Source organism: Citrus sinensis, chromosome 9 (assembly GCF_022201045.2).
Source record: "Citrus sinensis cultivar Valencia sweet orange chromosome 9, DVS_A1.0, whole genome shotgun sequence".
Taxonomy (NCBI): domain Eukaryota; kingdom Viridiplantae; phylum Streptophyta; class Magnoliopsida; order Sapindales; family Rutaceae; genus Citrus; species Citrus sinensis.
In genome coordinates, this window is record NC_068564.1 from 25,021,263 (window position 1) to 25,044,148 (window position 22,886).

Consider the following 22,886-nt stretch of genomic DNA (forward strand, 5'->3'; position numbering starts at 1 on the left):
CCCTCGTTTGGGGCATATTCCATTAAGACCATTGGGGTATATTTACTTTCACCAATCAGATTTTATCTCACCAGCTGATTGTCCAACGTAAAATCAAACTACTACAAGGGTACAATAGTCTTTTCATAGAAATCGACTCGAGGGTTTAGCTAAAGGATCGCTTATTCCGGAGATTATACTGGGAAAAAGGAATCAATTAATGATAAGACTACAAAAAAAAAAAAAAAACTGCAAGTCAGATAATGAAGGGTATTATACATTTTAAACGCTTATACACGTCCAGATACATTTTCAACGCTTATACACGTCCAGATACATTCTCAAAGGTCAAACCTCAGGAGAGGCATCCACAAACTACCCCAACCAAACACAAACCAAAAGATCTGCCTCTGCTGGTCCGGTGGAGTTCCCTTCTTGTCCTGGATCTTAGCCTTGACATTGTCGATTGTGTCAGAGCTTTCGACCTTCAAATTTATGTTTTGCCGGTCAGGGTTTTCACAAATATCTGCATGCCACCCCTGAAAAGGCGGACCGAATGAAGGGTTGACCCGTGGATGTTGTAGTCTACAAGTGTGCGACCATCCTCGAGTCGTTTGCCAGCAAAGATGAACCTCTGCTGGTCTCGTAGGATCTCTTCCTTGTCCTCGATCTGTTGGATCAAAGAAACACCATATCAGAATAGATCCATACAAGCAATCAAACCAAACAAACAATATTAACATAACCAACATCTCTAGATAGATCAAAAAATAGAAAAAGTAATTATAATCATTATTACCTTGACAGAGAGATTAGGAGGCCTTTCATGGAAGAAAAATCCCACCCACAGATAAAGAGAGAGAAAAAAAAAGAGAGGCCAACCGACGAGAGAGTCGGTGGGTAGAGAGAAAGGGAGAGGAAATTCCTCCTTTTGTAGCCGGGATTGACAATTTTTTTTTTTTTTTTTTTTGAAAAGACACGATTGACCATTAAAATGACGAGATTGCCCAAATTCCGTCCAGTACAATGATGCCACGTCTTTAATATTTGGTGTCCCCTTCCTGACCCACACGCCGACATTAGTTTGGCAAACCGTTGACGAATCGGAAGAGGCGGACATCTTTGAAATTTTAGGATATTGGCACGTACGACTTACGAGTGTGCCACACCTCACACGCTCGCTCATCATTCTAATTTTCTATTTGTATATTTGTGGATCATTTTTAACGATTTAAAGTTATTTAAAAAATATTAAATAAGTTATTCTGAAAAGAAAATCTCTAAAAATTTAAAGATTTCTATAACGACATTTCTGATAATAAAGTTCAATTTTTTTTTTCAATGTGTAATTTTAAGTTTTTGAGCTGGATGAAAGTGAAAATTATGGTAATGTAATTGAATTAATCATAAATAAATATTATTATATTATAAGAATCACTATGGTAATGTAATTGAACTAATCATAAATAAAAATAGTGATTCAGGAATAAGAGGGAAATTTTACAATCACAAAAAGAATATAAAATTGAGAATTCTCGATTAGGTTGATAATCCATGTTGATAATTTATGATAATTTTCAATAAAGTATCATTGAGATTTATTGATAAAGCCAAAAAAATTAGAGTTCAGAATATTTAATCAAGCTACTCACTTCAATAATATCATGCTATGTTAGTTCAATAGTATAAGTCATGATTATTTTTTAATATTCTAGTATCTATTTTTTTTTTAACATAAAAAATAAAATGCATTGCAGTACTGCAAATTCATAACTCCTACAACACGTAGTCCACACACAATACACTATTCAATCAAATTACCAGTCCATTACAACAAATAATGAGTTAAATTATTTTATTATATTGATGTACTAGAGGAAAGATTGTGCAAACAAAGTATCAATAAAGGATATTTTCTACTCTATATACAAACAATAAATTCAATATTTATTCGAGATGGCTCTTAACTATTTTAATGTACCCTCCACATTAAAGTTGGATTTATTAATTAAATTAATGCAGTGATCGATTTGCAGATAAAAAAAAAAATATTTAAACCTCATGACCACTTTATATGGGTAGAGCATGGAAACACAAACAAAAAATTGAAAAGGGAAAATAAATTCCATCGCAGAGAAAGAGGAAAGTTGGACTTACGTTTGCAGCAAGTTTTCCTCAATTGAAGCAACTAAATTATAAGCTTATAATTTAAATACCTTTAATCAAATTCTCATTTCTTGCTTATAATTGAAGCAACTAGATTATCACTTCCTTCACGTATATATTAGCTGTTATTATATTAACGTATTAGCTGCATATCCGTGGCTTATTGCATGATTTATAAATTACTCTTTCATGATTGTTTCGCCAGCACGCGCCCATGCTTCCTAGATGAGCGTGGGTTTGTTTTTCCGTTATTTCCTCCGTTGTTTCTCCCTCAACAGACGGAGTCTACCAAACTCATTAGCCGATAATAGTTCTTGCCATCACCCACTTGACAATTAACTAATGGATCCCCTAAGTTGCAGCTCACTCGCGTAAGTTACAGCTCACTCGCGTAAGTTACACCTGTCCTGTATAATTTTATGTAGCCCCCTATACTCTATATTATTTATACTTTATTTATACGTATTATAAATTTTTTTGCATTGTAAACTTTCATTTAGCCCTTACACTCTATTTTATTTCATTAAAACCTTTAGAGTATCAATTCACCACCCCCTATAATTTTAAATTCCCAAAATACCCTCAATTTAATTAAAAAATATAATTATTGTTAAATGATTTATAATTATAATAATTATTTTATTATAACTATAAATATAATTATAATTTTTAAATAGATTATTATTGTTGTTGTTGTTGTTATTATTATTATTATTATTAACAAGAATAAAAATTATGATAAAAATTAATTAAAGATTATATAGTAATTTGTTACAATTTAACTCATTTTGATTTTGATTCTAAGACAAAGTAAATACATAAATGGTAATACATCTCATTATAATTACGATTTTTGTAGTTCAAGTAAATAAATTATTCTGATTCCAATTCTTCATTTCGATTATAGCTATTCTGATTTTAACTCATTATATTTCTAACTAATTTCGATTCCTGTTTAGTGAACACACTATAAAATTGTAAACCATTCTATATTCAATTAGACCACTCTATATTATTTACAATTTATTCATAAGTATTATGAGTTTTATAGTGCATTCACTAAACATGAATCAAAATTAGCTGGAAACATGAATCAAAATTAGAATCGGAATAGCTATAATCAAAATAAGGAATTGGAATTAGAATAATTTATTTACTTAAACTGCATGAATCGTAATTAGAATGAGCTGTATTACCATTTATGTGTTTATTTTGTCTTAGAATCAAAATCAGAATGAATTAAATTGTAACAAATTACTATATAATCTTTAATTAGTTTTTATCATAATTATTATTTTGTATTTTAATTATTGTTATTATTCAAAAATTAATTATTAATAATAATTATCATTAATTATTATTATTAACAATTTAACGAAAAAATTATTATTAATTATTTTTATAAATTAATTAATTATAATACTTTTTATTCTTGTTAATAATAATAATAATAATAATAATAATAATAATAATAATTTATTTAATAATTATTATATGTTTTAATTAAATGGATCGTATTTTGGGAATTTAAAATTATAGGGGGTGAATTGGTACTTTAAGGGTTTCAATGAAATAAAATAAAGTGCAAGGGACAAAACAAAATTTTATAATACAGAACGTTCTATAATACTTATTAAAAAATATTAAATAACATAGGAATTGAATAAAATTTTATAGGACAGTTGTAACTTACATTAGCTGTAACTAAGGCAGACCATTAATTAATTATTTAAATTCATCCTTTATTTTTCCTTATTAAAAAATTAATTTATTATTCGAATTATGATTGGCGGTATGATTTTTTTTTTTTTTGGTTTTGACCACGAGGTATCTTGGGGAGGGCCCCAACTGTGGGAGGCACCTTTAAGCCCGTACCTCAATCCAGACTAGAACTCCCCGCTTGAACCGAGAGGCACATGTTCTCCCAACAAAGGCGACTTCCCTGCGACTCGAACTGAGGAGCAAACCCAGTCAACCCACTTAAGGGGACTCCATTGCTAGTGAAGCCAACACTTTGTTAGTACTGTCGATATGATTTTGATCCAATGATTTAAGGGCACGGCTACGATACATGCATGTATGTGATACATGCAAGCAATAAAAAAATAGAAAAAAACATAGCAATTGTTTAGCTGCCACAAACATTAAAAAATAATAATAACCGGGAACAACCGGTTGCTCTTTAACGTAATTAAATAATAATAAATATTATTATATTTAAATAAAACAAATGTAATAATAATAAAATAATAACTATTTTAGTATTATTTTAGGTCACATAATAATACAAAATTAGTTATAATAACAAAAAATAGTTCCAAATTTAATAATGTTAATTTCAAAATCAATGGTAGCAGTTCCACATTTATTGGTGCAATATTGGTAAGATTTTGATGGTTGCAAGTTAATAATCCAATGTTTCATATTTATTAACCTAAGTTTCAAGTTGCGTTGGAATCAACTTTAATGGTCATTGTTTCAAAATTAATGGTAGGTGTTTGATATTTGTTGTCCACAACATGAAAAGCTCTAAAGGTTGCAAGTTAATGATTACATGTTTCATGTATATTGGCCTAAGTTTCAATTTAATTTGGTTCCAAATTTAATGATCCTAATTTCAAGAATAATGGTAGTTGTTTCAAATTTATTGGTCCATATTTTACATAACCATCAGGTTTGCACGTTAATAATCCAATGTTTCATATCTATTGACCAAAGTTTCAAGTTGCTTTGGCTTTAAGTTTAATGGTTCATGTTTTAAAATTAATGGTAGATGTCGATTTACAAGTACGAAAAATGATGCATTTCGACCCAAGATTTTATTTTAGCGTACTGATATTTGACCATCAAATTATCTTGCACGCCTTTACTTTTCATAATTATCCGTACTGATATTTAAACCCTACAACCTTCAGCATCGTAATGGGGATCAAAGATGGAGGGGAACCAGTATACATCCGAGAAGAAGCGGGTGGTATAATTGAACTGCGTGCCAAGTATAGAACAGGTGGAAGAGGAATTGAAATAGCCGCAGTTACTGAAAGACTGATAGCTAGTGAGAGTAGTGATGATGACTTTAAGATCATGTTTTCTTTGTTTGTTTTAGGAACTGTATTGTGTCCCACAAGTGTCAGCTACATTAATCCGATGTATCTGCATGCCCTAAAAGATGTGCAGTTAATTAGGAAAAAAAATTGGGCTACATGGTGCTTCAACTTTCTGTGGGAGGGCATAGCGAAGTATAAAGATCATCAAGTGAAGTCAGTTAGTACTTGTGTTTTGTTTTTAGAGGTATATTTAAGAAATCTTAGATGCCATAATTAATTTGCCAAATATGAAAAATAAAATGACGTACGTAGTAATTATTTTTTGAATGAACAGTTGTTCTACTTTAGTGTTGTTTTGTATGATCGATGTTCCATGGACAGAACAGTTTGCCTTGTTAGTGTATAGACCAAGGAAGAGATTCAGCGATTATTGAATTGGCGGAAAAAGTTTGGGGACATGACAAGTACTGAGCTTTGTTTTATTTTTTGTCTTGTTCACACATGTATTTAATTTTGTTTACGATTAATTGAATATATTTTGATTGTCATTATGTATGATTGTTATGCATATTTATTTTAGGTTCCAAATGCGTGAATTAAATTTTCTGCAGCTCGAAAGAAATTTCCCTCATTTTGAACAAACCAAAGATGCTGGGCCGAGCACTGTTAATATGGAGGAAGCTTTTAGGGTGCTAACACAGTGTGTCCAAAGAATTGAACACAAAATGGATTCGTTCAATGTGAGAATGGAAATGGTTGAGAAGTCTTTGGAGGAATTGAGATCCAAGTCTCCGGTTGGTGCACCATCAAAACAACCATATGATCCATGCCCGCCATCTCCGAGCTTGAAAATAGTAGAACCAACATGTCCAGTCAAAAAAACCGAGCCAACCACTGATGGAAAAAACAAAATGGTAATGGATAGCGATGAGGACTCTGTGGATCGCAGATTGAACCTGAGCCTCGATAAAATAATGGGCTGGATGGGGAAAAGAGAAGGAATCGGTGAATTTCGCAAAGATCCTACCCACTTTGTCCTTATTCCACCACCTAATTCCGAGATGAGGTACAGTTTTATAACGTCGTTTTCTAAAAATTATTTTGATGATAACTCACTTATGAAGTAATTTACATATAATTTTTTTTTATGAAATATATAGACGAACCAGTTCAACTTAAGCAAGAACTTCAAACATTTACTAGTGTCAGTGTCCTGCCAACGCCACCAAGTAGGAATCGTAGGCCAGGCCGATATCAACTTTCACCATACGATCAAGTGTCGAGGGGAGCAAATCCCAAGTATAAAGCTGGTCCGTTTCAAGTCAATGATCCAGTTACGCTGGAAGAATTGAAGCTTATTCAATATGCTTTTAACAAAGAGGCTGACGGAAGGTAAAATTCAGAAGACTGAAATTAGTTTTCTGTATATAGTTGTTATGCTATACGACTAAAAAATTACCGTGTTTTATCTTTAGTGAAATCATTGTTTCTAGCTATGGCGAAATTCTTAATCGGCATTCTTTATTGACTCTTTTGCCGGGGCTTATCTATGTGGAGAGGTATTATGTTTCAACATTTGGTGATGTCACAATATATGTTTGTCCTTTATTATATGTTATTATATATCTCAATCAATATGATCACTTTTAGGTGATTTCTATGAAAGCGCATCACCTCACCCTCATTCAGTAGGTGGTGGAGAAAGATGTGCCAATGAACTGGTATTTACCAACAAGATATTCTGTGAGTCTCGCCGGTACTTGTTGCATTGTGTTTTGGTTTCTTTATTGACAACTTCCTTATGCAACGTTGTCTTTATCATGTGTAGCAAGCAGTTCTAATGGTCGGAGATGAGGTGGATTGTTTTGCAAGGGCAGCTAGATGTGGAAAGAATTTTATGCAACAAGTGCATAGGTGTCAAAAGGTTAGTTTCTTAACCTTTTACTTATTTCAGTTTATACTAGTGTGCTTGGTGTATGACATTGACAATTGAAATGTTAGATTTATGTGCCAATAAACGATGAATCATCTCATTGGTACCTACTGATCGTGAATGTCAGCAATACAAGTGCAGAAATATGGGATCCTCTTCCAGATCCCCGCAATAATAGAAGACGGTGCGTATTGTATCTTAATCATGTTCTTTGTTTTCATGATCTATTTAACATTATCAGTTATGCATATTGTGTTATATTCATATCCATAATATTGTCTGGTTTTCGACATTGCCGACAGCTACATTCCTTGGATTGGATTCTGCCGCCCCAATTGCCAAGCAATATGCAACGCGTGAAGTTCCAAGACTTTCCAATCAACCGGGGCATTGGAGTTCCAAAGCAAAGGAATGGATATGACTGTGGGGTTTATGTGATAAATTTTATGGACAGCCCAGAATTTATTCCGAAGAAATCGTCAACTTTGGTACGACTATGCCAAACTTGTTTAATGGTTGAACTTAAAATTTTGTTAACTTCATAATTATATGAAAGCTACTAATTATATGTAAGTAATATTAGTTTCCTTTCAAATTGACCAGTACACATATGAGGATACACAGGGTAGGCTAGCCATTCAACTAATTAATTCTGCATTGAATCAAAATCGAGATAAATTGCTGGAACTAAGCAACGCACAGTTTGCAATTCATGCTGTAATGGTGAACCCTGTATCCTCTCAAGTGCAAAAGCCATTTCATCAACAAAGCGGCAACATTCGTAAGAAGAAGAAAGTTAACACGAGAACGCATGCTTAGATATCCAACCATACTAGGGAATGATTATGCAAGTGATTGCATACTATTTTTTGTTGTAAGCTTTTTGAAACGTGTTGGGAGGTCATACCGTGACTTTTTTTTGTCTTCTTGCTTACGATGGTTGTAAAATCAATTTTAATGGAGAATTATCTTTAAATTTATGACATGGTTATGCATTCTCGGCCGAGACATTATTTAACTATAATGAACATATGCATGTTAACAGTGTTCACATCTCATCATTTGATATTGAACTGGTTGTCATGTTGGTACATGATAATAGAATTCAAATGGTAATACATATTGACTCATTTTAATGGCGCTGTTTAATGAGGCCACCAATAAAAAACATTAGAAAATTGGTTGCTTACATGACCTAACAATGTTAGATTGACAGCAGCAAAGGCTCCAGGATTCTGGGTGCTTGATGAATCGAATACGACAAAACAGTTTCTATCGACACTAAAATCAATACCATGAAAGTTATTTGCAATGAAATATCCAACAATGCAATAATTAAACACATGATAAAGAACTTTGGACATACCTTAGTTGGGTGCAATCATTCCCTTGAATAGGACAAGTTCGTGCTGTATGCCCAACTTGACGATATTTTCCACACTTTCTAGAGCTTTCTGCTACACATTTTGCTTTAGACATAGCGCCCTTGGTCTTTACAACTGCAGGATTACAAAGTTTTATTCCCATCCGCAATTTTTTATTTGGGAGACCGTCTCGTTCAGATTGTTATTCATAAGTTAATGTTAGCCGATTGATTTCTACCAACGCATTTTCATAGTCTTCAACGTTTTTTGCTGCATTGTAGCACATTTTATTGCAAGCTGCAGACAATGCACTAAATCTAGCTGCCTCTGAAACATTGGTGTCAACTTCTGGTTTTGTGGTCTTGCAAGTATTATGCTCCTTGGCTTTTTTTGTCTATCTATGAAGAACCATATTGTCAGGAATCTTTTCAATTTGTTCCACTTTCAAGACATGAAACATATGCCTACAAGGAAGCCTAACGGACTCCATCATTTGACAAGAACACTGTATGTGGTTTTCTTGTAGATTATGGATGGCATTCCAACATGTTGTTGGTGTCCCAAATTCAGTCACTGTGTACAAAGCTGCATCGACAGCTTTGACAGTTTTTACTTCGATGACCGCTCCTTCTCGCAGCATCTCATCTCTAACCTTCGAAAAAACTCTTAATGAGAACAATTGTGCAGCATGTTTCTCTAGGCTCTGTAAGTGCGTTCTTAAGACAAGAGTACTGTATTTGGTTTTGAACTCATCGGATGTTTCTGTGGTACGAATATTGCGGAGAGCATGATCGATTTTTCGCACAAACTCATACAATTTTAGTTTATGTTGGACAAATCGGCTAAGATATGCATTCATACTTTTACATCGTCGAGTGCTTCGCATAGTAACAAAGAATGTTCCTCTAAGATAAGCTTCCGCCTAGTTGCACCGCTTCGAATACATTTTCTATACCCATGCATGATGTTCAAGTGCGAATTCAGCCACTACAGCTAACCATTGGGTTTCAAATTCAGCTGCTGTCATAGATGTCAACATCAAATCATGAAATTTTCTCGTAAAGTCTTCGTTCTTAAAATTAGCCTGCGCATTGCGCCCGAGATGCCAACAACAAAGACTATGGATGCACCCGGTAAACACTGTCTTTATTGCCTTTGACATTGCCTTGTCACCATCAGTAATTACAGGCACGGACTTTCGGTTACCCATAGTGGATAGGAAAGTTTATAGTAGCCACGTGTATAAGTCAATTGTCTTATCTGCGAGCAAAGCAAAACCGAAGACCGTTGTTCTGAAGTGATGGTTTGTTCCGACAAGTGTAACGAGGGGTTTATGATATGCATTAGTCTTATACGTTGCATCGAATGCCAACACATCACCAAAACATTGATAGTCATAACGAGCTACACAATCAGCCCAAAATAAATTTTGTAGTATATTTTCATCATCTAGTGTGTACTCAAAGCAAAGCCTAGGGTCATGTTCAGATTTTGCCGCAAAGTATGCTATAGTTATGTCTGAATCAGAATCTCCAACCTCGGCACGAGTGGAAGCATTTAACGTGTTTTGCATGTCTTTGCGTGTGAACCTTAGGTTTTGAGGCCCCTCTACCTGATCAGCCATGTAATCCATGAATTGACAAGTCTTCACACCAACATGCCTTAATGTCTTTGCTTGCCCAAGTTCTGCATCAGTAACCTTTCGATGTGAACGAATGAGATGAACTTCATTATTAGAAGCCAAATGATGGTTGTGCTCAGGCCTGAATTCTTTGGCGATGTATTTACCAACTGATTCATCGTAATTCACTCGAAATGATGCCCGACACCCGGTTCGTGTTATAAGTCGTGGTTCTCGCACCCTACTGCAATTTTGAGATTGTCTTTCATCTCTTACTCCTTCGAAATGACAAACCCAACGTCGAATTGTGATTCGTCCAGATTTTTTTCCGCGCCGCATATTATCTTTCCTAACACCAAAACCAATCATTCGGGCATAATTATTATACCACAGTTGTGCATCCTCTACTGAGTTAAAATGTCTGTCAAGTACGTCCGATGCCTGTAAACCAACCTTTGGAGCAATGGATATTCCTAGGTTGCTGGAACTATGTGAGCTACTCATATTTAACCCCTGTTCAGCCAAAACTTTGTTAATAACATAATTCACACCCTTTATCTTAATAATTTAATATAATAATAAATATGAAACTAACTATGGGAGCACAAATGTACTACTTAAATTACAGCACATACCTTTGTTAGAGAGAAACTTGACTTATGAAAAGTTGAAAACTAGGCACCAGAGATGTTCAACGAGATTTTAGAATATAGCATTTGGGACTATGTTTTGGAGTGATTGTGTTTTTTGGGAAGAAGTCTTGGACATGAGCCTTAGGATAATCCCTCATTAATGGAGGGAATGTGAGTTTTGTTTTCATTATATTTATTGCAAACCTAACCAACCAAACATGGTAATTTTACCTTTATTTTTTTTAACTTTATGCGAGTTGAAGCATGCTCGAACTAATCGGCTTACCAGAATTCACAACCGGAAGACCGGATTCGAGTGACATGCTTGCTGTCAACAACCGGATAACCGGTTGTGAAATCCAGTTATCCGGATTCGAGGGACATGCTTGCTGTCAACAACCGGATAACTGGTTGTGAAATCCGGTTATCCGGATTCGAGAGACATGCTTGCTGTCAACATCTGGATAACCGATTAAGAAATCCGGTTATTCGGATTCGAGGGACATGCTTGCTGTGCACAACCGGATAACCGGTTATGAAATCCGGTTATCTGGATTCATCTTACATGTAAACCGAATTCAACCGGCTTACTGGATGAAACCGGATAGCCGGTTATTCAAATCGAAAATTCAGATTCGTGTGGCTAGGTCATTGCCCACAACTGGTTAGCCGGTTAGGAATTTCCGGATAGCCGAATTCGCGAGTATATATACTGTTCATCTCCTCCTTTATCTTTCGATAAACTGGTTAGATTTCTTTCTCTAAAACCAATTATTCCTCTCTCGTTTTCTCTCCAAAATCCATCATTTTCACATGCTTTTTATGCAAATGGATCCATGAAACTTGTTTCCCATCCGTTCTTGTATCCAAAATCATCCTTTAAACCCTTTTTCAACCTCAAAATCAATAGATCCGAAATCGATTCTAGGGTTTAAACCGAAACTTCTCTCTCTAGATTTCTCCCTCTGAAGCCGTTTTTGATCGAAATTGCTTCTCAAAATCTCTTTCCATCCTTATTATCTCCATTCTCATTGATTTATTTCACTTCAAATCAAACAAACTCACCATGTCAAGCTCACGGCTGGTTCAAAGAAAAGGCAAAGAATCAGTTCAACATACCAACCGGTCACGACAAGTAGGGGGCACCTCCAATCAATCCAACTTTGAGGCCACACACTTTCAGAACCACAAACATCTAGCCAAACGATTTCACCAACAGTTCATGACTTTTGAGGTACTCCAAACCTTTTATGTTTACCGGATTGGTTGAATAATCTTAGTATTAGCAATAGAACTTTATTACAATTGTTGGAAGATGTTGGTTGGCTTAATGCAATTGTCTTTGAGGAAAATGTATATCCCGACTTGGTGAAAGTGTTTTACTCGAATATAGATTGTTCTGCGGAGAAAGAAAATAGAGTAATCACCACAATTGGAGGAGTTTCGATTGAGTTTGATGATTCAGAGTTGAACTCTATCCTAGGAAATTCCGATGATGGCCTAGAAATTTTTTCACCTAGGAAACCTCCTGATATTGATGACTATGTTCATATTGATGATGTTAAGAATATATGTCGTCGTATTGACCTTTCAGATGATGATTGTACTATCCATTTTCGCACCCAATGTCTTTATCTTCAAACTCGGATATTACTTTGTTTTATTTAGAGTATTGTGCTTCCTAGATCTGGCCATTTGGATGAGGTTTTTCATATGGATGTTGCCTTAATTGATTGTATTCTTAGACATCGTCCAGTCGACTTAGGATACACAATTGTCCGAAACATGCTTAGTATACCTAAGTTGATTACTCGTTCCCTTTCGTATGGTCATTTCATCACCCGAATCCTCAAATACTTTAGCATCCCTATCAAAGAACCATCATGTAGGCCATCTAAGAGCATTGGGGATGAGGCTGTTAGTTCTTTAGGTTTTGAGTGTCGTAATGGCACTTTGGTGAAAGTCACTGATAATAAGTTCACATTTCTTACTCCAAGTGATGATCGGCCACTTAATGCTGTGGTTCCAGCCCATCAGCTACCTGTTTTTTCGCTTTTATTTCGGGGTCAGCATAGACGTCGAGCTCATTCAGTATCTCCCTCAGCTCCTGCAGCCTCTGCACCTGCTTTACCACATCCTGAGCCTCCTACTTCTGAAGAAGTTACTTTTCAGCAGCTTATGGATGAGGTGAGGACACTCTCTGTGTCGCAGACTGAGTTTCACTAGCAGCAACAGCAGCTTATTCATGGACAACGCCTCCTCTTTGAGCACTTCGACATTCCATATCCATATCCACCTCCATCACCACCATTCTCACCACCTCAGTAGGCTCTTATGCTTGTATTTGGACACACCTACATTTCATTATGATTTTGGATTATGTATTTGTTTTGAATAATATGGATTTGTTTTGATTGTTTGATATTTCATGGATAATATGTTATTTCCGTTTGCTTTGGATATTTTTGGACTAATGTGCTGTATTGAGATTCAGATTTGGACCTATTTAAAAATATTAAAATGTTTTGGGTCATTCTATAATTTCTCATATTTTGGATCATATCTTAATTTCAGAAAGTTTTGGGTTTAATAAAGTAATAATTACAAATTCTGAAATTGGACCTATTTGAAAATTTTTATAACGTTTTGGGTTATAACATAGTAAAAATACAGTTTTGAGGTCAAATTGTATTTTTAAAACATAATTCATTGTAACACTTCACGTGGAATATACAACTTATCACGTAAAGTTGGCAACATGGACATCAAATATGAAACGGGTGAGAATATTTGAGAATTTTGGCTTTATCCAAAACATGCAACATCGTACGTCAAACATGAAATCCTACCGTAAGACATGCAACAACTGACGTTAAACATGAAACTTGCAACTCTTCACGTGAAATATACGACTTATCACGTTAAGTTCGCAACATGGACGTCAAACATGAAACGGACGAGAATATTCGAGAATTTTGGCTTCATCCAAAACATGCAACATCATACATCAAACATGAAATCCTACCGCCAGACATGTAATAACTGACGTTAAACATGAAACTTGCAACACTTCACGTGAAATATATGACTTATCACGTCAAGTTTGCAACATGGACGTCAAACATGAAACGATCGAGAATATTCTTTATTTTGGCTTTATTCAAGACATGCAACCTCTAACGTTAAACATGCAACCGTTACGTCTGACATGCAATCATTACATCTGACATGCAACAACTAACGTTAAACATGAAACTTGCAACACTTCACACGAAATATGCAACTTATCACGTAAAGTTCGTAACTTCAACCTCAAACATGAAACGGGCGAGAATATTCCAGAATATTCTTTATTTTGGCTTTATTCAACACATGCAACATCTTACGTCAAACATGATATCCAATCGTCGAATATGCAACAACTGACTTTAAACATGAAACTTGCAACACTTCATGCGAAATATGCAACTTATCACGTAAAGTTCGCAACTTCGACGTGAAATATGAAACAGACGAGAATATTCTGGAATATTCTTTATTTTGGCTTTATTCAACACATGCAACATCTTACGTCAAACATGAAATCCAACCGTCGAATATGCAACAACTGACGTTAAACATGAAACTTGCAACATTTCACGCGAACTATGCAACTTATCACGTAAATTTCACAACTTCGACGTCAAATATGAAACAGACAAGAATATTCTGGAATATTCTTTATTTTGGTTTTATTTAACATATGCAACATCTTATATCAAAGATGCAATCGAGACGTCGGACATGCAACAACTGACGTTAGACTTGAAATACTATTTTTTTCATTTTCAATTTCTGTATTTTTTGCCATTTTATTTAATTATATTATATTGTATTATAGGGTTTCTATTATATTATTTAATTTCTTTATCTTTTGCTATTAATTATATTATAAAAAATTATTTTTGACATTTTATTTATTTTTATATTGTATTTTTAATATATTTTTTTTAAAAAATATGGTGCAACCGGTTTATTAACCGGCTGCACCAACAGCCAGGCTCTCCTTTTGAGAGCCCGGCATGGTGCCGGGTACAATGCCAACGGCATTGTAGCCAAACCCGGCAAAGAATGATGAGCCTGGTGGTCAAAGAGAGGTTGACAAGGAGGGTCGGCTTGTAATACAGCTCTGTATGTCATGCAGCTGCCTTTATTATTTTTTATTATTGCAGATGTAACCGACCATCGATATCAATTATGAAACAGGTAAATATTAAAGGTAATTATCATACAGCTACCCTCATTTCAAATAAATATCAAAATAATCAGTTCAAAGTAGAACACTACCAAAGAACCCCTCAATTTAACTTGAAAATACACTACTTTCTTTTTTTTTTTCTCCGAATAACATGAAAACACACGTAAAATATATGAGACTTCTATACTAATTAGAATAATATTTAAATATAAATTAATAAATTGACCAATTAATTTTTAATATTACATTATAAAGTTAAGAATGTTTTACATAAAAAAAATTATCATAATATTTTATCAATTTTTAGATAATACAATGTAGTATAAATATTTAGACCTATAATATTTCTATATTAGACAAGTATAAAAAATCTAATGTTTGATATTTTTAAATAATACTAAAAAAAAATCTCTTGTGTAAATTAATTCATAGAAATTAATGTGAAATTAATTACTTTATTCATTATATTATGTATTACTTTTATGATTTTATTTATTCACTATTTTTAAGTCACAATAATTTCTACAAATACTTGTAATGGACAATTAAGTACGTGTTGTTAATTTTTAATCTATTTTTATTAGTGTTATTGTGATTAATGATATCATAATTCATACACTAAGCCTTTTTCCTTTTTTAATGTTGTTAATAACTCCAATGGGCCTTTAGCCTAGCGGTGAATCTCTACCCTCACAGTTAAGCAAGATTGTGAGGGTGGGGGTTTGAGTTCTCATGGACTCAAACTCTCTGAATTAAACATTATGCATTATCGTGTGGAGTTATTTGCAAGTCTTTTTCCCTTGCGAAATGTGAGTGGAGCAAAGATATCCCTCGTTTGTGATAATTTGATGTGTAATCAGTATTAAAAAAAAGTTGTTAATAACTATCATGGCTAGCACTTGGTCAATATTAATTCGATTAAACTAAATTCAGTTATGACATTATTATTTTTTTAGTAATATTGTTAATTTAATATTATTATTTTAGGGGTATGGTTGGGAGAGGACAAATATAACTTTTTAACTCTTACAATCTCTCATGAGTTTTACTCGGTAGCAATAAATGAAGAAACCATCCAACCGTCCCCTTGGAGCTGAGTAATATTGTTAATTATAATTACAATTCTTATTCACATTGCATTGTAAATATTAGAAAAAGAGATAACAACGAGCCCGTGTTTTGTGAAATTGTCTCGAAGACCCTTATTATTTTAAAAAATAATCACATATTCCTCTTTTTAGACAATTATGTCCTTTAGCTAAAGTGACCCACCGATATTCCATATGAACATAATTATTCAAAACAAGATTTATATAACAGTTTCACTAAATCATGAGGTATCATTATACTTTTTGTCATAACCTTGGGTAATTACAATCTAAATACTACTAATATTGAATAATTTAGAAACGTTTTTAAATTAAATCAAATTATTTGAGTAATGTGCAATATTATATTTCATTATATTATTTGTATACTAAATGTTGTTCAATTCATTTATTAGTGTTACAAAATTATTACAATATTGGTAGATTATAAAATCAAGTATCATTGAAATATAAACATATAAAAATAAGTCATCAGATAGAATATAAATTATGTATCCAATTGTATAAGGATAATATTATTAAATTGATTCGTATTAATAATTTTTTGATATTTTTATTTGTATTACTATAATAAACATTTAGAATGAAATGTAATAAGGTTTGATTTAGGCGGTAAAACTACCGCCAATATGAAAGAATGATTTATTAAATTTTAATTTTTTTGAAATTTTTTCCTATATAAAATTGAAAACCTTATATAGCTTTTCTTTTTACCCCGAAAATATAAACACTTTAGTACTTCATATTGTTGAAAACCCTAGCCCCTCGCCTCAGCCGTGCTCAAGCATTACAAACCAGCCACCATCCTAGTAGTCGCGCCGTCTTCGTTCCAACGTCACTAGATCGCCGTCGCCGTTTCCGTCGCCGTCGCCGTCCCCGTCCTGCATATTAGCCACCAGCTCACCAGCCCTCACCGTCTTGTCACTTTCCTCCATGAGCTCTCTCTGAACACAAACCCTAGACTAGCGAGTTGAATTAAAGGGTGAAGGTTGCTCTCTTTCTTTTCTAACAATAAAGAACAAAAATCTCATCAATTTCCTTTTAATAATAACTTCTAATTAGTGATTCGGCACTTCTTCTCAATTTACAACTCTCATTTTTTAATTTCGTCTTTAATTCTTGAAGAACGAAGAACATACAGAAGCCTTTCAGCTTTCATCGACTTTGATTCTCGAAATTTAGGTATTTCCTCTATTACTCACTTAAAGAATTAAAATTCTTCGCTTTGATTTTGACACCACGGTTAGATTTTGATTTAATGCTTGTTTAATTAGTTTAGAGTTTCATTTAATTTGTTTTGAGTTGTTCACTTTAATTGCATCTTCAAGATGGAGTTTTGGTACTCTAAATGATACAAAGTTTTATTCCTATGCAGTATGATTAGAAGAAGTAAATTGATTGTGCACTTGATATTTTGCATCTTAATTTACAAATGATTTAATGCCTAAATTCTTATTTTATCAACCACACAGCCAAAAGTGATTTGTTTGGGTTATATAGACTTACCTGTAATTCTGTATTATTTATATCTTCATAAATTCTTGTTTATGTAGGCTTGATTGTTGAGGCTTCTTTTATCAGTGATGATGTGTTATAGACTTAGTTGTTGAGGTTTGTTTTATCAATGATGATGTGTTATTAAAAACACACACACACATTTTGATTTTTTTTTTAAATATATATAGAATAAGCATGACCATGGATCTTTAGGTGTGTATTAGTAATTTAGTAATTTAGCATCCATTTCTTTCTAACAAGTGTTTTTAAGTTCAATTATTTTATTTCACTTATTCTTTACTGACCATGGTAATCATTAAGGTCAAGCATAAACGTACAACATACTACAAATTGATCTAAAGTAGGAAATACTATAGAATTCAGATGAGACTGGTTACTAATTTTTGATATTAAAAAGCTGAGATTTAATTTTAATGTGTATGTAAGAATTCATGGGTGGTGAGGGTTGCCATTGTATTTGACTCTTTGTCTTTGGAAATGTTTTATCAAGATTTACTTTTGCTAATATCACTTGGGTAATGCCCTGGACATGCTTATCAAATGTCATTACTGCCAGGTTTATGCTTGTTGTCCATAGTTCTTAGTCTCTAATTAATTCAAAATATTGGGAATATCTTTTTATGGCACATTGATCTTTTCTTTTTGTATATCATTGATCTGTATTTTGATTGATTAAGTATATGTGTTTGAGTCCTTGCTCTGTATTTTTTATGGATTAAGTATGGAGCTTTGAGTTTACAATTGATCATGGGTATTTTCTAAAATCTTATTACTTTGAAAAAATTGTAGGTTGGAGGAGGAAGTAAGACCTTTTCCAATAAGGACAAAATGTCGCAAGGCAGAAGGTTTTATCTTCATCTTATTTATTGTCTTAGAATGAAACAATGACAATTTGCTCAAGCTGTGAAAGCTTGGTAAGGCTTCTTAAAAACCAGAAAAGTGAGGATGGCTAATGCGTGGTGACTTACATGGTGATGGATAATTTGGAAGTGATGCCAAATTAATTTGCGTCTCCGCATTTCAATTTCTATTTCAATCTCCACTCTCTAGTGCTTGAACTGGTAGCACTGTCTTTTTTCCTCTAATTTTATGTAACCTCTTGTGTCATTGTTTATGGATTGAGATATGGTTTCGATTATTTGAATTAGCTGTGATGACTTTGTTTTGTGGCTCCTTAATATTTCTTAAATTGTTTTGCATAAACATTTGTTTGCTTCCTTATATGAATGTTGTTCCTGTTCAGTTATTTGTTGCAGCCTTTCCCATTTTTCATTCTTTTTCCATTTTTTTCTTGAGTTTCTATCTTTAATTTTTCATGTGGAGGATTTTGATATGCTCATTACAATTTTCTTTAATCATAGGAGTAAATAAAAATATGATATGAAACAATAATTCATAGCATGAATGGAAATGGTAGAAAATTAGAGATTGAACTCTTGTTATTTTAATTTGTTATATTTGTGGTATTACAATATCTTAGGAATTGTAAAGTAATCTACTCCTTTTTTGTATATTTTTAACTAATTCTGTAATGTCTAAAGTTTCGATTATATTTCAGTGATATTACTAATGGGAACTTCAACTAATGTTTCAGCATTGCGAAGAAGATTCAATTTTAATTGAGTATTTTTGCCAATGTAATTGATTAGCATTTTTCTTTTAGCTATCGGAGATATTTTAATGATCTAAAACTTGCATAGTCTCTAATGTTTCAGTTGAAATTGTAGTTGTTTGATTGTTAGATTTAATTTTATTTGCTTTATTGTTTATTGGATTTTGTTGCTTGTCTTAATTCCTTGGATTATAGTTGTAACATGTAATATGATTTGAGTTGCTATTTTAAAATAAAGAAACATTTACCTGTTATTTTTTATATGATATCTAAATGCCATATTGTTTAATTTTATATCACTTGTTACTAGTTAAAATGAATTTGTGGGTAAATGGAATTTTGATCTTGGTAATTCTTGATGTATTGTTATCTTTCTCTTTATTCCAAAGATCACTTGGTTGTTAAATGAAAGGAGACATAAAAGTTGCATCGAACAATTATGCAAGTCGAGAGTAATTTTTATATATTGAATATTGCTGTTAATAAATCCCTTAAAAAATATATGTTAAATGAAAATATATTTTGTGTTTATTTTAGATTAAAAGTATGAGTTTTTCTGTTGAAAACCAAATTTATTTGATCATACCTAAGAATTTGGATCATGCCTTTGAAATTCTAAATATTGTTGTTTACTTTGTGGTTGCATTGTGTTTTCTAATGTCATTTGGTTTTTTTTTTTTTATGTGTAGATACTTGAAATCTAAAATGAGCAGCAGCTGGAGCCTTAGTTTGTGGAAGCTGTAAATTGATTAAATTTTTTGAAGCTATTTGGTCACAAGCTTGTGAAAAATTCTAATTGTCTTTTACATCTGTTTAAATGAATGGAAGTTTTAGTTTACCTAAATTTTTAGTGCATCGCAAACAATTAATAGGGCATTTATTATTTTATTTGCAAAGGAATGGCAACAAATCAAGAGTACCTACCATTCCAATCAAGACATGCCAAATTCAACAATTAAAGTGATGTTAAAAAAAAAGTGATATTCTCTTAGTACCAAATTAAGCTGTAAAAAACTTTTAAAAATGATTTTAGTCAAGTCAGAAAAATTGAAGAACTGATTCTGTAATTGAAAAATTGACTTAATATAATTTATTTTTGAGATAAAAAAGTATACTTTGGTGTAACATATCGAAACATCAAAAGTAAGTATAAACAAAATTACGTTAAAAAAAAAAGAAATCTAATCAAGTTGAAATGATAGAAAAAAATGATGTTTTAATACAAATAAATTAGCATCAATTTTATTAATTTAAAATATTTTGGAAGTTATAACTTACGTTTGCCTTAACTTTTTAAAAGATAAATTTTTTTAGCAATTGGCTGCATCCTTATATGGTATTATTGTTTAAGTTATAACAAATTAAGGAAATTCTTTTAAAAGTAAAGAGAAAGATGAAAATAAATTTATAAGGTTATTTTAAACGTAAATAATTAAAATGGAGAAAGTGGTTCAAAAGAATTAGAATTTTCTAATTTTTTATTTAAAATTATCATGATCTAAAACTTGAATTTAGACATTTTTATTTGAAATAGAATTTTATTTTTCAAATTATAAATTTTTCATAGCAAAATGAGAAATGATAAATGAACAAATGTTTATGTAGAGGTCAAAAGATCAAGTATGGATAATCAAATTAATGATTAAAATAATCTCTCAAAATAATGAATAACAATTTTTTTTAATCTTTTTTTCTCTTTCAAGTACAAACAAAGCATTTTTGCCAACCTTTAAAACTTTGATATAACATACTAATTTTCATGGTTCATTGAATAATCGTATAATAAATATATAATTTATTTGATCATAACAATTTGAAAAATAAAATGTTTGAGGAGTATAACAATTGCATGCAAAGCTGTTAAAATGAATTTTGGTTGAAGTCAAAGAAATTAATTATTTGAAAAGAAATAGAATGAAAAAAATTTTAAACGAATGGATAAAAAAATTATTTTCCCAGAAGCTTCTAAAAAATTCTTATAAACAAATGGATGAAAATTTTGATTTGGTTAATTTTTTAGTGCACTGGATAACTTAATAGGGCATGAATTTATGAAGTAAACTTGGAACATTAGCCAAAATATTGGAATACACTTAAAAGAGTAAGAATATGTAACAAAAAAATCTTGAAAATAAAGATGAAATTGATTAAAAGAAAGTAGGAATACAAAAAATAAACTTGAAACATTTAATCAAAATATTGGAATTCAATACAAAGAATGGGAATATAGAACCAAAAAATGGTGGAAAAATGAGTAGAAGAGCAGAACTTAAAAGTTGGAATAACTTGATAAGAGTTTGATAAATTCCAATGAAAAGTAGAGATCTGAAAGATAAACTTGAAACATTCACCTAAATGTTGGAATTCAATAAAAAGAGTATGAATATAGTATCATGGAAAAAAGAGTTGAAGAGGTTAACATAATAGTTGGAACAACTTACAAAGAATTTGATGAGTTCCAATGAGAAGTAGAGATCTTAAAAGCGAACTTGAAATATTAACCCAAAATATTGGAATTTAGTATAAAAAAAGCAGGAATATATAACCAAATTGTGGTGGTAATAATAGTTGAAGAACTTAACCCAAAAGTTCTAAGTATATACCAATAATCTGATAAATTCCAACAATGAATAGAGATCTGAAAAATAAACTTGAAACATCCACATAAAATATTGAAATTCAATTAAAAGAGTAGGAATATAAAACCAATATATTATACGAAATGAGTGGAAGTGCTTAACACAGAGATTGAAACAACTTGACAAGAATTTAATAAATTCTAGTGAAAAGTAGAGAACTAAAAAATAAACTTGAAATAATTACTCAAATATTGGAATTCAATAAAAAGAGTAGGAATATAGGACCAAAATTTGGTAAGAAAATAAGTTGAAAACGTTGACCCAAAAGTTGGAACAACTTACAAAGAATTTGATAAATTTTAATGGAAAACAGAGATCTGAAAACAAAACTTGATATATTTACCCAAATGTTGGAATTCAATAAAAAGAATAGGAACATAGAACCAATAAATGGTGAAAAAAGAGTGGCAAAGCATAACCCAGAAGTTGGAACGACTTAACAAGAGTTTGATAAATTCCAATGAAAAATAGAGATCTAAAAAATAAACTTGAAATATTCACCCAGATGTTGGAATTCAATAAAAAGAGTAGAAATATCGAACCAAAATTTGATGGGAATAAAAGTTGAAGAGGTTAACCAAAGGTTGGAAGAACTGACAAAGAATTTGATAAATTTTAACGAAAAGTAGAGATCTAAAAAATGAACTTGATATATTTACCAAAAATATTGGAATTCAATAAAAAGAATAGAAATATAATACCAAAAAATGGTGGAAACAATAATTGAAGAGTTTAACCCAAAAGTTATAAGTACTTACCAATAACTTGATAAACTTCAACAATAAATAGGATTAAAAAAATGAACTTAAAACATCTATATAAAATATTGGAATTCAATGAAAAGAGTAGGAATATAAAACCAAAAAGTGGTGGGAAAAAGAGTTGAAGAGTTTAACCTAAAACTCGGAAAGAATTACCAAAAATCTAATAAATCCAACAAGAAGTAGGGATAAAAAAATAAACTCGAAACATTCACAAAAAATATTGGAATTAAGTAAAAAGAGTAGAAATATAGAACAAAAAAATGGT

The 22,886-nt window shown here is 32.0% G+C and overlaps 1 protein-coding gene and 2 long non-coding RNA genes across 3 annotated transcripts; 1 reads left to right on the top strand and 2 right to left on the bottom strand.

Annotated features, from left to right (window-relative positions):
- Positions 1-235: 235 nt before the first annotated feature.
- On the bottom strand, positions 236-1,327 carry LOC102629846 (uncharacterized). Its single transcript, XR_373172.4, has 2 exons — positions 779-1,327; positions 236-649 (listed from the first exon to the last, which is right to left on the bottom strand). It is a non-coding gene; the product is annotated as an uncharacterized LOC102629846 (long non-coding RNA).
- Positions 1,328-6,352: 5,025 nt separating this feature from the next.
- Positions 6,353-7,289, top strand: LOC127900041 (uncharacterized). The gene is made up of 3 exons (XR_008052008.1): positions 6,353-6,584; positions 6,843-6,935; positions 7,021-7,289. It is a non-coding gene; the product is annotated as an uncharacterized LOC127900041 (long non-coding RNA).
- A 2,425-nt stretch (positions 7,290-9,714) lies between these two features.
- LOC107176566 (protein FAR1-RELATED SEQUENCE 5-like) lies at positions 9,715-10,614 on the bottom strand. The gene has a single exon (XM_015529316.1). It carries the CDS (start codon positions 10,612-10,614, stop codon positions 9,715-9,717), a length of 900 nt encoding a protein of 299 aa, XP_015384802.1.
- Between the last annotated feature and the right edge of the window lie 12,272 nt (positions 10,615-22,886).

Excerpts from the sequence above, each read along its gene's own strand:
- LOC107176566 (XM_015529316.1), bottom strand. The coding sequence starts at position 10,614 with ATGAGTAGCTCACATAGTTCCAGCAACCTAGGAATATCCATTGCTCCA.